At 52.3% G+C, this 15665-nt stretch overlaps 2 protein-coding genes across 2 annotated transcripts in view; both read left to right on the forward strand.

Annotated features, from left to right (window-relative positions):
• Positions 1 to 4437, forward strand: part of FNBP4 (formin binding protein 4) — a 25806-nt gene extending 21369 nt beyond the window's left edge. Inside the window, exons 14-16 of the mRNA XM_025192009.1 lie at positions 713 to 1228; positions 2057 to 2214; positions 3352 to 4437. Of these exons, the coding sequence (XP_025047794.1) occupies positions 713 to 1228; positions 2057 to 2214; positions 3352 to 3442 (765 nt within the window). The 3' untranslated portion in view covers positions 3443 to 4437. The remainder of the gene's footprint in view (positions 1 to 712; positions 1229 to 2056; positions 2215 to 3351) is intronic.
• Positions 4438 to 13540: 9103 nt separating this feature from the next.
• Positions 13541 to 15665, forward strand: part of AGBL2 (ATP/GTP binding protein like 2) — a 60545-nt gene continuing 58420 nt past the window's right edge. Inside the window, exon 1 of the mRNA XM_025192008.1 lies at positions 13541 to 13558. Within this exon, the coding sequence (XP_025047793.1) occupies positions 13541 to 13558 (18 nt within the window). The remainder of the gene's footprint in view (positions 13559 to 15665) is intronic.

Consider the following 15665-nt stretch of genomic DNA (forward strand, 5'->3'; position numbering starts at 1 on the left):
AGGAATGCAGGGTCCTGGCCGGCAGGGGCTCTATGGAGCTAGGCCAGCTCCCCCCTCTCCCTGCCGGTGCAGGCCAGCCCAACTCCACAAACCCCTGCCAGTCTGTGCCCCGCTTTGGTCCCAAGACATTGGTCCCATGTCCCAGGGCCAGTACTGGTGGGGCCCAAAGACATTGGGACATTGGTCCCAAGGTGGTGACCAGGTTGTAGGGCACCTGTCAGGTGGCGGGGCTACCCATGTGGCCCTCGACAGCCTGCCAAAACTGGGTAAGCAACCCTCCACCCGAAATAATTGCCCGCCTTTGTTGTAGATGCAAGGCAGGAGGATGGTTGGGTGAAGGGCAGCAACTTGGAGCAGATTCTATGTAGCCAGCCTCATGGAAGCCCTTGATAGTTAGCAGTTTAGGAAGCAAGTGTGTCATGGTTGCCCCAGGAATTGTGTGTGGATATTGAAAGTCTTGAGAATAAGGGATGGAGATGGGAGAGATCGGCAGAGAGAGAGACTGGATCTGGAAGGGAGTGGCAGATAAGCAAGAACACAAGCTCTTACGTCCCCAGCTCAAACCAGGCAGTTTGACACAGCTTTCTGAACTATCTAAGCAGTCTTCATCCTTGCTAACACCCTGAAGGTAGAGCCCATGCTCCCTGTAGGAAGTCAGGCAGTCTGTGTTTGGCCAGTCTAGCCCCTAACTGCCTGACCTCTCTGTTTCCAGAATACCACTGAGCCCAGCCCCTCCGCAGTGCTTTCTGCCAAGTCTCAGAAGAGGAAAGCTACTGAAATGAGCATGGGGCTGGTGCAGCGAACAGCCACCATTGGCAGCTGTCCTGTTCTCTACAGTCAGCCTGTTATGGTTTCCAGTAAGTACGGGCCATCAGGCGGACCCCTTGGCTCTCTGAGACCAAGACAACGGCTGCAAGGGGAGATCCAGGGACGTGCCAATCTCCGTCTCTCTCCTATGTATGCAGGGCCTCAGTCCACAGGGCTGAGCCTCCAGTCTAACTACATGGGAGTGGCTGCATCTCCTCTCATGAGCTACTCAGAGTGTTCTATGCCTGTGAGGCTTGCTGCCCCCACAGTGCAGCCAACCCCTGCCCGAGGAGCTCTGCCTGCCACCAGTGCATCCGAACAGCCACCTCCACCACCTCCACCTCAGCCACCACCTCCACCACCACCTCCTACCACGAAAGTGTTGCCTCCTGAGAAGCCGAGGAAAGGCAGAAAGGACAAGGTAGGAGGTGTTCACAGTGCTGTCTGTGTGGGGGGCAGGGAAGCATGAAACCTGCCACTGCCAGGATCCTGGCATTAAAGGAAGGAATGAGGCCCATGCAAATCTAAGAAAGGCTTGGACCAGCAGTCCACTAACATCTGGAGAAGGAGGATTGGGGTCAGGATGCCTGGGTTATATCCCTACCTTAAGTGTGGCTGAGCTTTGGCCCTGGGAGGCAAGAAACTTCTTGTTCCTAAGAGGTGGGTGGCAGTTAACAAATGAAGGCCTTCAAGGCCTTGTGTGAAGCTGCAGGTGTCTTCCATGTAGCTACAACTGCTTCTCTCTGGGGTATTTGCTTCCTTGTGGTATGGCAGGTTTGTTTCAGGGATTCCAGAAGTCAGAAGTGGGGGCATTAAAGAAGGGAGCCAAGGGTGCCAGTCTTGAAGTGCCTACTGGTCCAGTTTTCTGTGGGAAATTGTGTTCCTTTGCAGGCTGTTGCTAGAATAAATGGACTGTTTGAGTCCTGGATGCTAAACTGGAGGCCTGACTAGTCTGATTCTGGCCAGTCAGTCGTTCACAAAGGCACCCAGCTCAGCATTTATGTTGCACTGTAGCACTTCTCTGGCAACAGAGGCTAATTGGATCCCCTTGTCAATTTGGTCTCATGTTTGTGACAGGTGTTCCCCAGCCTACATCCTCATGGTTGTGTTTGGGTGGCCTTTGTGGCTGCCTGTTGTGGCCCATAGGGAAGTCCTACTTGTCCATGCCCATGCAAATACTTGTTTGCACCCTCCTTTACTTTACCCAAGTATTGACCCTTACAGTGGCCTGTTGAATTTTTGGGTGCAGAGCAAGAAGGGTAAAACAAAGATGCCATCTCTGGTGAAGAAGTGGCAGACCATCCAGCGGGAGCTGGATGAGGAGGAGAACTCTAGCTCCAGTGAGGATGATAGGGAGCTGACCACACAGAAGCGGATCGAGGAGTGGAAGCAACAGCAACTCATGAGGTATGGAGATGGGAGGAGACAAGTTTCCCTTGTTGGGGAGGAAGCAAATAAGACTCTGGCCCTGATCTATCATGGGTAGGGTGACCATATGGGACCATGGGAAATCCAGGAAACTGCTGCCTTCCCCCAACCCTCAAGTCAGCGGTACTGCTGCAAGCAGAGGGGGTGCAGCATGGTGTGCCAGCCAGGTGGGCAGGAGCAATAGAAAATAAAATGCAACTAATTGCAACTGAGTTGAGGTATAGGAACTCCCACTCTCCTCAGGGCAGCGGCTGCTCCCTGGTCTCGTTTACTCTGGGCCGTAAGTGTCTGAACTTCTCAGGTCGGTCAGGGCTGGCCTTAGGGGTGGCTACATGAGCAACTGTGTAGGGTGCTGTGGTCAGGGGGGCAGCATGCACACACGCCAGTGCTCAGAAGAAGCTGAGTGGGGCACATGTGGGCAGGGTGGTATAAATCTGGGCCTTTTGTTTGAATACCAACTGTCCAGGACAGCCTATGAAAACTGGGATATATGGTCACCCTAATCATGCATTAACTTAGAAGCCAGCCTTTGGAGAGAAAGGGGGAGCAGAAGATTCCCAGCAGCAAGGGGGTTGACCAGGACAGGGTTTGTTTCATGGACTGTTTATCACTGATGAATCAAGTGAAAAGCATCAAAGAAGGGTGGCAGGATTTGTTACAGAGCAACCCTCAAGTGGTCCAACAGAGCCAGGTGTGGAGGAGTCTGATGCTACACAGTCCTGAAAGTCTCTAGCTGTTGACTTTGGCCTGTGTGTGTGGGACCATGTGCCTGACCCCTACAGTGGGTGAGGGCTTGGGCACTATACAGCCATCCCTTATGCAGTTCTTTCTGTATGTGTGCGTAATACACAGGCTTGCCCCAAGAGGCAGGCTCTGAATGATGCAGTGGGGAGAGGGGTAGGATATCCAGGGACAGGAAGGGAGCTTTGTCACATTTTGAGGTGCCTTTGTATCTCTTTCCTGCATCCTGAATGCAAGCAAGAGCCTGGCTCTATATGCCTGTCCTGCCACAGACTGGCTGTGTACTCTGCTGAGGTTAGAACTGGTTCCACAGGGACTACCCCAAGCTTGTGTTTCTGACCTGCAAGAGACTGATGTTCTCTCATTTCTCAATAGTGGCATGGCAGAGAGAAATGCCAACTTTGAGGCTCTGCCGGAGGACTGGCGGGCACGGCTCAAGCGGAGAAAAACTACATCAAACACATGATCCCTCCAGCAGTATTGCATTTACCACATGTACAGTTTAGAACTTTTTTTTACCAATGTGACCGTTGTCCAATACATTGTAACCATTTGGGATATTCTGTTTCAGTTGAATGGGCTGATGCAGGGGTTGGGCGGCCTAGAGAGTCTCCTGTGAGGCAGGGTGGAGATGGCTGAGAAAGGCCTGTTGAGGTGTTTTACTGGGCAAAGTGGATGGGTTCTGACAGTTTAATTGGCAATGACAGAATCGGGCAGAGCTGGGAATGGGTCTAATTTGAGGTTGCACTTAATTTATGGGGCAGTCAAGTCAGAACCTTCCAAGGGGAAGGCTGATCTTCCTTGTGTTTTACACTTGGCTCTCTAGGATGTCCCTCTATAGTTGTCATGTCTGGTGTGTGCCAGGGCTGCAGCCTTGCTGTGCCTGCATAGACTGGGTCCAACAAGATGTGCATGCTGGCCCCATTAGAAATGGGCAGTGCCATGGCTGTCCTTAGACCCTCAGAAGGTTCAGTAAGCCCTGAGTTTCTTCTCATGCTTGTCTGCAAGTGCTGTGTTAGCACAGTTCTTGCTGTCCATTGATATAAGTGAATAGACCTGTCCACTCTGCCCAGGGAATACAAGTCAATCAGTCCCTGGATGTGTTTGGTGCGTTCATCTGCCCACAGGTGTCACCCTGTGAGTCTTTGGTGCTGGGAGCTGCTCCTGGAAAATCATTGCGGTTGTTTTCTCTTTAGTCTTCTCCCAGTTCAGGTCCCAGTTCCTTCTGTCTTTGCCAGTTTGATTGTTTCAGCTAAAGTAGCATTTTGTCTGTGTTAAAGGATCCCCCTGCCCCCAATCCTTCAGCTCTTCCCAACTCTTCCTACATTTGGTCAGAATTAGGTAATAAGTCACTCTTTCAAGCTGAAAGATTGGGATTTCCAGCTATTTGTATTTCTCTACGTTTTGGTTTTGTATATTTGTACATAGACATTAATAAAAATCCCTTTTTATACTTCTCAACCTGTGTATCCTTGTGCTTTGCTACAGGGGTGGCATGACAGGCTTAGTCTGGTCAGATGTGGTCTAAGAAAGCTCCTGGGAACCTTTGGGCTGAGCAGGGCAGAGTGTCATTCTGGCTTCTCCAGCCTTCATCCATGCAAACTTCCTAGCTGAGAAGGATTTGGTCTGGGCAGGCAGACTACTTTTTTTTTTTTTTTTTTTTTTTGCAGAGACCTTGCTGGATTCCTAGATATGTTAAAGTAGTTGTGGATGGGCTTCTGGCCATGCCTGGGTATCCTTGTTAGCAGGGGAGTGATGAGTGTTGGTTTTCATTTGAGAGTAGATTCCTGAATTTTCTTGCTCCATCTGGACTTTTTTTGTTTATTTTTTAATTAGTCACATGTGGGGCTTTGGAAAACTAGCCTTTTGCCTTGTATGAATCTGCTTTCTGAGAATACCTGTTCCCAAAAGTCAGCCTGCGCCTGTACCCTTGGGCCTATAAAATATTGGGAGCTGAGTATGCCCCAAACCAGATCATAAGAAATAGTCACACACATCATAAGCGTTTTTTCAGCCTTGTGTTGACTGATTAATTCCACCTACTGAGCAAGCTGCTCAGTCTTTCACTTCCTACTTCTAAAACCTGAGCAGAAGGAAACAGGAAAGTGGAAGCTGAATAATTCTAATGAGCAATATCAGCCAGGGGGACAAGAGTGTAAAGAATTCCCCAAGTCTGTTTCTGCCCACTTTGTTCTTTCTCTCTTGAAGGGAGAAAAAGGGTTCACTCTTCTACTGAACTAAGACAGAAAATCACTTATGGGTGTTGCAAAAAGCTAGTGTTTAACATAACCCCCATTAGCTTCCCGAGGCATGGGCGGAGGAGTCACTGTTGAACATCACAACGTGTCCTCCATCTAATGCCTGCAGGTTGCTAGACTGCACTGGCAGGCCCAAAGCAAACTTCTGTCTGAGGGAGGCCTGACCCATGGTGATAGATAAGCTTGAAGTTGGTTCCTTATTCCCAGGTCCCAATTCCTTTTTCCAAGCTAATCCTTGCACAAAGATTATTAGTAATAAATTACATGAGCTAAAGAGTCAGGATGTCATCAAAATGTACTAATAAAAATGTAAAATGATTAGGGCTGTCAAACTATTAAAAAACTTGATCGTGATTAGTTGCGCGATTAAAAAAAAATAGTCGCAGTTAATCACGATTTTAATTGCACAGCTAAAAACTCAAAATTATGTGCAGAAACACTCAGTTATGCAAAATTAAGTAGGTAGTTTGCATGGGTGTGAGGTGTGTGGGGGGGGGAGGCAGGTTTGAGCCTAGGGAGGGAGGTTCCTACATGCCCTGTCAGGATGGTGGGGTACTGTGGGTCAGGAGTGAAAGGCAGCAGCTGGGCTGTGGCTTGGGAATTTGTGGGGGGGCTCAGATCTACAGTGTGGCAGAAAATGGGATGGGCCGGGATGAATGGGGCCCTGAGGCTAAGGTGGGTTATGAGATGGAGCTGCAGCTCATTGGGGGGGGGCACTCCTGCCACTATGCACCCCCGGGGGAGGCATGGAGGGCACATGCTCCCCAGATTTGTGTGCAGGGCAGAGGTGGGCTGCTGCTGCAGGCTGGGACTCTGTGTCCTGCTGCCTTTGCCCTAGGAGCCACGCAACGCCTTGCTGTGCCTCCTGCTGTTGGGCAGGCAGGGGATGCACAGTGCAGTCAGCGTGCTGTTCCTGGGGTAGAGGCAGTGAGGCACAGCTCCCCGACCCACAGTGGCAGGCCACCTCCGCCCCATGTATAAATCTGGGGGGCATGTGCTCCCCATGCCTCCCCTGGGGGTGTGCAGTGGGAGCCCTCCCCATACCCCTGGATGAGTCATGACTTGATCTTATGACCTGCCTTGGGGCCTCATTCACCCCAGTCCCTGCCTCTGCCCTACTCCCTCCCTCACTGTGGGAGCCTCCATCTATCTCCCTCCTGCCCCTTCCCCTCCACAGACTTACCTGTTGGGCACTGCTCCACACACTACCTGGCTGCATTCCTGGCTGCCTGCAGGCTGTGGCTGCTTGTCTGTGTCTATATAACCCTCCTCCCCTCACTGAAGCCACCTGGAGCCATGCCTGGGCTGCCATGCGATCCTCTGTGCTCCTACTGCTGCCCCATGGGGAGCCCCAGAGGTGGCAGTGATGGCAGTGGAGCGGAGCCTGGGTACGGGCTCCAAAACCACATGCACAATTAATGCATTAACGCATTAATTGCAATTGACAGCCCTAAAAATAATATCATGCATCAAGTACATAACCCTGAGATTAGACTGGGATTATGGGGAAAAATCCTTTTCTACCCCAAAACGCAAGTCTTCACTGTGGGGGTGGGGATTCTCTTGGAGAGAAGCCTGGGCAGGCCCCTACCCAACCCAAAGCTCAGTTTCTGTATGGCAGCCTGAAAATTGACAGGCTCCTGTGTTTAAAATAGGGATCTGGGTTTGGGTTGGGATTACAGCTACTCTCCCAAAGAGGGCCATGAAGAGTCCTGTCTGACCTGAAGCTCAGCTTGTGAGAGCTAGGCTGCCAACTTGCAGGTCCCTGGGCCTGTGCTCTACAGAACCCTGAATAAGGAACTGGGTTTGGGCTGGGATTCCAGGTGGAAATCCTTTTTGGGTCATGCCAAAACAAATATCCCTGCCGTCAGAGGACTCTCCTGCAGAAGCCTGGACAGAGTCCTGCCTGACCTAAAGCTAGGATTGTGAATGCCAGGCTGCCAATTCATGGCCCCCCAGACCTGTATTAGTAGCTAGGTTTGGGCTGGGATTATGGGTGGAAATCCCTTCCAGGTCACCGCAAAATGCGTCTCTGCCACTGGGGGACTCTCCTGAAGAAGCCTGGGTGGGCCCCTCCCCGACTCAGAATTCAGTTTGTGAATGCCAACCTGAAAACTGACAGGCTCCTGGACTTAAATAACAATCTGGGTTTGGGCCAGGATTATGGCTGGAAATCTTTTTCAGGTCACCCAAAACACACATTCCTACCGTCAGCGGACTCTCCTAAAGAAGACTATCAAGAGTCCTGCTCGATCCAAACCTTGGTTTGTGAGTGCCAGGTCGCAAACTCGAGCTCCTTGGGCCTGTGTGCTCTGTACAGAACCCTACATAAGGAGCTGGATTTGGGCTGGGAATCCAGGTGGAAATCCTCTTTGGGTCACCCCACAACACACATCCCTGCCATCAGGGGTATCTCAAAGAAGCCTGAGCAGGCCCCTGCCCAGCCCAAAGCTCTACTGGTGTGTGCCAGGCTACCTACTGACAGCTCTCCAACCTGAATAAAGAGCTGGGTTTGGGCCAGGATTACAGGTGGAAATGTTTATCAACTCATCCCAGAACATGCATTCCCCACCATTAGGGGACTCCCAAAGCAGTCTGGGCAGAGTCTGGCCCAACCCAAACCTTGGTTTTTGCATGCCAGCCTGCCAACTGACAGTCCCACTCCTCACCAGATTTGTGCGCTAGGTATGTTCCTGTGAATAAGGAGCTGATTTTGGGCTGGGATTATGGGGCAAAATCCTTTTTGGATCACCCCAAAACACTCCTCTCCACCACCTAAAAACTCTGAAAGAAGTCTGGGCAGGTCCCTGCTTGGCCTGATGCTCAGTTTTTGAGCGCCAGCCTGACACCTGACAATTGCCTTGCAATACCTGCATGCTAGGTACATTGCTCTAAATAAGGGTCTTATTTGAGGCTGGGATTATGGGGCAAAACCCCGCTTTGGGTCACCCCAAGCCAAACATCGCCCTGACCAGGGAATCTCCTGCATAAGTCTTGGCAAGAAGCTGCCTGACTGGAAGCTTGGTTTTTGTATGCCAATCACCCAAGTGAAAGCCCCTACAACAGGAGTGGGCAATTATTTTGGGCAGAGGGCTGCTTACCCAGTTTTGGCAGGCTGAGGGCCACATGGGTAGCCTTGCCTCTTGATAGTTGTCCCACCCCCTGGTCACCATCTTGGGACCAGTGTCCCAATGTCTTTGGTCCCAAGACATTGGGATATTGGTCCCATGTCACAGGGCCAGCCAACACCAGTGGGGCCCAAAGTGGGGCACAGGCTGGCAGGGGTCTGTGGAGCCAGGCTGGCCTGCTCCAGCAGGGAGAGAAGGGAGCTAGCCGGGACCCTGCACTCCTGCCACCCTGCTCTGGGCACCGCCAGCACTGGCCCTGGGTCACCGATGTGGGCCCCGTGCTCCTGCTGGCTCCCACACCTGCTCACTCCCCATGCCCCCCAGCACCGTGGTACAGGCAGGGGGCAGTGCACAGCCCTGACCCCCTTCTTGCCTGCTCAGCTCAGCTGGTGGGGAGGGGCTGAGCAGGCCCTGCTGTTGTGGAAGCCCACCAGGCTTCCCCTGGGATCTACTGCCCTTGGTTCCTGTCATTCTAAAGTTTTTAGGGGCCCCGTGGGCCGGATAAAATGGCCTTGTGGGCTAGATCCAGCCCACGGGCCATATTTTGCCCACCCCTGCTCTACAGGGTTGCGTGTTATGTAATCATCACTAAATAAGGGGTTGAGGTTGGGCTGGGATTTCTGGAAAAAAATCCTTTTCATGTTACCCCAAAGCACACCTTTCCTGAAGTAGACTTTCCAGGCTGCATTTGATCCTTGGCTTTTTCCACCAGAGATTTCTGTACATGACATTAAGTAAGTTGGTAGTGTGAGTTCTGTTGAAGCTGTAATGACATTAAGTCAATTAAAATAAACCTATATGCATATCTAGCTCTGTATCAAATTACTGAACCATGCCTTCTCAAATGCCAGTTGCTGGCTTTTCAGAGATTGTAGTACCCTATTCCCTTGCCCCCAAAATCCCCTTTTTGTGTCCTGTATTTAGGTCTCTTGTATTGAAGTCAGTGGAATGTTGCTAGTTAAAACATGTCACCAACCCTGATTAATTCATCAGAGAATATCAGACATTCGCAAATTTATCAGTTTACTAAAACAAAGGTTTTCTCACTGTAAGTACAAGGTAGTTTGGGGTAACATGACATACTGGCAACACAAACTTGGAGAGACCGAGAGCTGGCGTTATGATGGTATTTTAAAATTTAAAAAGATAGGATGTGGAGATACACCAGCAACTGAAGAAGAGTTCTCCAGAGCTCTTAGGAAGGAAAATGCACCAAGGAACAATAAGGATGTCAGCAAGAGCACGCACACACAAAATTAAATACATACCAAAGCCTCAAGTACTAAGAACACTGTAGGGGTTTCGGTTGTAGCTGTACTGGTGCTAATACAGGTCAGGTCAGGTTTGCCTGATACCATCATTTACAGTAGATGAAACTACTGTGATTGTTATCACTGAGTGCTGAGTGGCACTTAAATAAGCTGGCACCCTCTAGGGTGCCAATGGCTTTGTGCAGAAGAATACCTTAGAGTGGGGGTACTAATCTTACCCCTGGCAGAGGAAATGCTGACAAAAAATTATGAAACTGAAGTCTACTCCATGACTGGATAGACTGGGCTCTTTAACCCTAATTGGCAGCCTGTCTAGGAGTGGAGCTCTGATAGACGGACACCTGGATGATCTCCTTTGCTTCAACAGCCAAGCTGGTTCCAACCCTACTGACACCTACCCTTCTTTTAGATTAAACCATCAAGGCTGAGAGGGAGATAACATGCATTGGCAGCTCTGTGTCACCATATACCCTGCCCAGGCTTTTGCACCCTGGAGAGGTCACTTCAGCTTCACTTTATGTTTCAAACAAGTATTACTTTCAGTGAGTTGATGTCTCACATGGCATAATTCTATTGTCTCATCATGAGATAGATGCCTACTGGTGCTCATACTGTGATTTTCAGTTCTCATCTGTTCTCATCTATCCTCTATGTTCTGTTATTGGATGCAATAGTATGCATTGGCAATGATAATTTATTGTTGCAATTAATACCTTGTTGACCTGAATCCAAGATGTCTTTGAATATAGGTGACCACCCTAAATAGGTAGATTCCATACATGGAAAATTATAACATAATTCTATAATTTGCCATAATTTTCCATGTATGGAATCTAATTATTGGAAGATTGTCCGAAATCTGTCCTCAACTGGGGGGAGAGGGAGAGGCAGGCAGTCTGACCCCTGCTCCTTGTTCCCATGTCACCTGCCCCTCATGCCTGTGCCCTGCCACCTGTTCCCTGATCCACAACTCACCAGTGGCTCCCTATTCACCTGCCCCCCAACCTGCACTGTGGCCTGATCCTCATCACGTGCTGCTGTCCACCTCTGCTGCTGCCCAATCCCCAACATCTGCTGTGTGATCCCAATGCGCACTGCTGCCGGTTCCTGGCACTACAGTGCCACACGGCTGCCAGGCCCATGCCATTCCACTGCTCTCAGTGCTGCAGGCACCTGCTAGGCCCAGCAGTACCCTGGGACCTCTGCAGCCAGCCACTGGGTCCTGCTCCAGCTGGCCCCAGCCCACCACAGCAACATGCGCGGACCCTGCCGCTGGTGCCCAGCGCTCCATTGCCTCATGCCTGCCTGTCCTGCACCGTGTCCCCTGCATTGGGTGCTGCAGGCATCTGCCCAGGTTCATCAGCACTGGGACTGCCATGTGGAGGCCCAGCAAGCCATTGAAGGAACCATGCTGGCATTCTCCCCGATGCCATGCTCCACCTGAGGTCTTGGCTGGTCCCAGGAGGAGACTGCAGACCTCAATGTGCTGTGGGACAAGGCCGAGGTCCTCACCCAGTTTGTGCGGAGCAGGCTCTCCAATACACACATTTATGAGGGGCTGTCTGGCCACATGGGGAGCACGGGCACAACCTGTCGGTGCACCAGTGCCACACAAAGGTCAAGGCCTTGCAGGCACAGTAGGGCACAGTCATCAACCACAACCACTGGCTGGGGACTGCTTGCAAGTCTAAGCCCTTTATGCAGAAGCTGGATGATATCTTCACACCCTGGGACCCTGGCCTGAGCCATGCTGTCTACCCCAGCATAGGCAGCCTGCCCAAACCTCCACTGTGGCTCGGCATCCATGGTGACACATCATCAGGGGAGGGCCTCTCAGGCCGCCAGGAGCCTATCCCACCAAGTTCCTTGTCCCTGGCCTTGTTGGGCAGCTCTGGGAGCTTAGGCCATCATCTGTCCCACCAGCTCCTCATGTTCAGCCCCACACACAAGGCTAAGCTGGCTATGGCACCTCCAGCTGCCAGCAACTCCAACTCCTCCCTGGAGGGGGCCCCCACCCAGTCACCCAGATGCTCTGCTGCTGCTCCCCAGTACACTGCCAGGAGCTGATTGTCTTCACTGCCAGTGGGCACTTACTCATGGTACCAGGCACACCTGCCACAGCCACCTGGTAAGCCCTGTCCCCCACAGTGTAGCGGGTAAACTAAGTTATGCTAAGGCTTTTAGTCATAGCCCAGGCCTGCCCAAAACTAAGCAACAAAATTGAACAGAGCACCTTCTGTGCCACTGGGAGATGTGAGTGCTATGATTGGGCACTAGGCCATAAAGGCACAACAGTTTCCCTATAAGAAATGTGGCTGACACAGTGCCAGGGAATTGGTCCACCATATAAAGAATGTTTGGCACAGAGCCAGGGGATTGGACAATCTGGGATGAGAAAAATTATAAAAGTGATGGACAAACAAAGGAACATGTGTAGTCTGTGTTGCCACCCTGGGGAGAAAGAAGCAACCTTGACATTCTTGTTCGAACAATGAAGAATGCAGAAACTACCATCCCACACACCCAGCAGAGGATCTGAGGCTGGTACTACTGAAGGTTGCTGTTGTAACGCCTAAGGAACTGCTTGCCAGGTCGTATTATGGGGAGGAAACCTGTAATAAAGATTAGGGATTACTATTAAAAGTTCACCTGATACCAAATCAAATGAGGGGTTGTGTCAATCCTTGGTGGGTTCTGGCAAAAAGAATCCTAGTAGGAAAAATCCACAGCACACAGGGAGGCTGGAGACAGTGCAAAACTTTATTGAGCAACCTGTGCCCCTACAGTTGGTATGGGCCTCTCACACAACAAGGAACGTGCTGATGCCAACTGTGATGTTCTCCTCAGCTGCAGGGGACAGGGACATGTAGCACAGCCACAGGTAGCCCTCCAGGTGGCACCAGACGTTGCAGGGCAGGGCAAGCTTGCACTCAGGGTCCTGTGCCAGGTTCACAGGTGCACCCAGGGCATCATGGCCAGCAGCAGCAGCAGGGCATAGTGGGTAAGGCAGCCCTTGGTCCATACAAACAGCTCCTTGTGGCGTGCTCGGGGTGCAATGCCAGTGTGTGTGTGTGTATGGGGGTTGGGCCCAGGGCATCTCCCCAGAGAGGCCCCTGGGGGAAGGGTAGGGGTAGCAGTAGCTCTGTGTTCCAGTTGACTGGGGACCCCTTGCACCCAGGGCTTGGTGGCAACACAGGAGACAGGCTAGCCTGCAGGAGGAGAAGGTGAGCAAGTGGCTTTGGAGACATGGCAGCAGGTGTTGCCAGGAGCCAGGCCTGGCCCGGCTTAAGAACAAGGCAGGGGAGGCACCCTGCAGCCAGTGGCCCACCTGCCCCTGGGGAGTAAGTGAGTATGGGGGGCTTGGCCAGTGACCACCTGGGCCAGGGCCTGTCTAGCCCACTTACCATGGTCCATGGGCACCCATGCACAAACAACTTCTGATCTGAGGCCGGGCAGCGCACAGGCCCCTGGTACAGAGCATCTTATTTCAGAAATGTTGCAAACTCATAAACAACGTCTTTCTCCTGGCTCTGTAGGCCTTGCAGCTGCATGTGGGGGAGAGGTACAGTTGACAGATGGGATGCTCTGTCAGGGTCACCAGCAGCTTTGGCTGAGGCCTTGTACATGCACCAACTCCGGCAGCACAGGACCAGACCCAGCTGCTGGACTGGCTGGTTATGGTAGCCAACAAGTGCCTGGCAGACTCACAGGACTGTCAGGAAGAGGACATTGTCTGCAAGGACCCCAGGGACTGAATCAAAGACGCCAGGGACTGACACAAGGAGGTGAGGGACTGGCAGTAGGACCAGGCAGACCAGGAATTCTGCAAGAGGCTCCTGGACCTGAAGGAGCAGCACATGGAGGCCCTGAAGTGGCAGGCTGTTTTGGTGGCCAGGGCATAGAGACCATGGAGAAGGGCCGTCAGGTGCTGGACACTGTCTTGGATGCCTGCTGCCCTGCCCCCAGCCCTTGCCCAGTCTGCCCCCTGGCAGCTGCCCACAGCCCAGCAGTAGGCCCCCCCCATAGGCCTGGGATGAGGTACAGCGGTGCCTCCACTGGCCAGAACCCCCTGCCTTTGCTCCCTCCTTGGTTCCCCCGCCACTCATCCCTCCTTCCTGTGATCAGCCCTGCCACTTGCCCCAGATCCATGCAGCCGCAGAACAGAAGCTGCCTGCAGCAGGGCCAGGACTGCATGCAGGCCTTGCTGACCTGGCCTACTAGCTGCAGGAGGGGGAGATGGGAGCACCAGCAGAGCAGCACCTGCCATTGCTCTGGGGTGAGCCCCCTGCCTGCCGGCCTTGCCTCAGCAGATGTTATGTAGCATGCAGGCTGTGACAATGACGTGGCCGATGTTGGAAGCCCTGCTGGCTGTAGTAGGGGCAGTTGCTGTGGGGCTGGCAGGTGACAGGGATATGGGTCCCTTCCATGGCCCTGATGCACTGGGGGAAGCCCAGGGTGCAGAACACGGTCACTACTGCCAGGGGGTTGTGCAGCTGGAGCATGGTGTGCCCCAGCACATCCTGGAAGGTGCTGCACGTCCTCCCTTGTCTCCTTGCCCATGCTGAAGAGGTGGCCAACGTAGCAGTGGCTGGTGGGCACGGCCAGCTTGAGCAGGGCAATGGCCAGCCGGGTGTCCTCAGGGAGGGGTGGCTACCATGGTGGTGTCCTGTTGCTCCATGTGTGGGTAGAGCTGCTACAGGAGCTCCTGAAAGGTGGCCCGAGTCATCCCGAGGAGACAGTGCAGCCTCTTGATGCTTGACAGAACTGAAATGGTCCGTTAGGCCTGCCAGGCCTAGTTTTGGCATGAGTGCATTCAGGGAGTTAACACACCTGCACACAAACTATATCATTCTTATGTACCTTGTTTTTCTGCAAAGAGTCTGAGAAAATGGCTTATTAGCACACATTCCACACATATCTGAAGCGTGATCCTGTGCCAAGCCCCACATATGCCCAGCAGAGGCAGTGTGTTACTTCTACTTCGCTCTGCAGCATCTTGAAAGATTGGGCGCTTTAATGGGGCTTTTTTGGCACTTCTGTCTAATAGCTGATTGAATCAGCTTTAGCTAAAAGCACCACAAAGCCCCGCTGAAGCACCCAATCTTTATAGACGCTGCAGAGCCCAACTGGAGTCACATGCTGCTTTCTCCTATGGGTTTTTTTGGTTTTGTTTTTTGTTAATTTTTAACATCTGCAAGTGGCTCTGTGGATGCTGAGCACCCGCTCATTTTTTGTGGTGGGTGCTTGAACCCCGGAGCACCCATGGAGTTGATGCCTGTGAATAACAGTGTCAATAGCCCACAGGTCTCGGGGCTGGCAGTTGTACATAAAAACCAAGCTTCAGGTTGGGAAATGCTGTTCCCAGGTTTTATCACAAGAGTCTGCTGGAGGTGGTGACGTGTGTTTTGGAGTGACCCAAAAAGATTTTGCCTCATAATCCCATCCAAAACCAAGCTCCTCATTTGGGGCAATGTATTTATTACTCAGGCCTGAGGGGCTGGCAGTTGTCAGGCTGGCACTCTGAAATTGAGCATTGGGTTGAGTAGGACTCTGCCCATGCTTCTTTGGGAGAGTCCCCTGATGGTGGAGACGTGTGATCTGGGGTGATTTTCAGTCCAGACTCATTGTTCCTTATTCAGTGCTATATACATAGTGCACGGGCCCGGGGGCCGCTGGCGGGCAAACTGGCACGGATCGGCTGAGCTTCTGGGCAGGCAGCACCCGCTCAGACTTGGTCGGAGGCGTCCCCTGGGTGTTTTGGGGGGTGGCTAGAGAAGGATGTTGCCCCATCATCCCAGCCTAATCTCAGGTCTTTATTGCGGACGATGCGCTGGCTGCCTGATCTTATTTTGCACCGTCCTAGTAAACACATACTTGTGAATGCTGCCAGCCTCACCCTTCATCACTAAGGGCCCTTATGTGGGCAAGGGCCGGCTCGGGCAAGGGAACCGGAAGAAGGAGCTGGGAAGAAGCAAGCACGCAACTCCCCACCTCGGCCCAGGCTGCAACCAGTCAGCGGCACCGGCAGGCTC

The sequence above is a fragment of the Alligator sinensis genome, unplaced genomic scaffold (genome assembly GCF_000455745.1).
Source record: "Alligator sinensis unplaced genomic scaffold, ASM45574v1 scaffold155_1, whole genome shotgun sequence".
NCBI classification, from domain to species: Eukaryota; Metazoa; Chordata; order Crocodylia; family Alligatoridae; genus Alligator; species Alligator sinensis.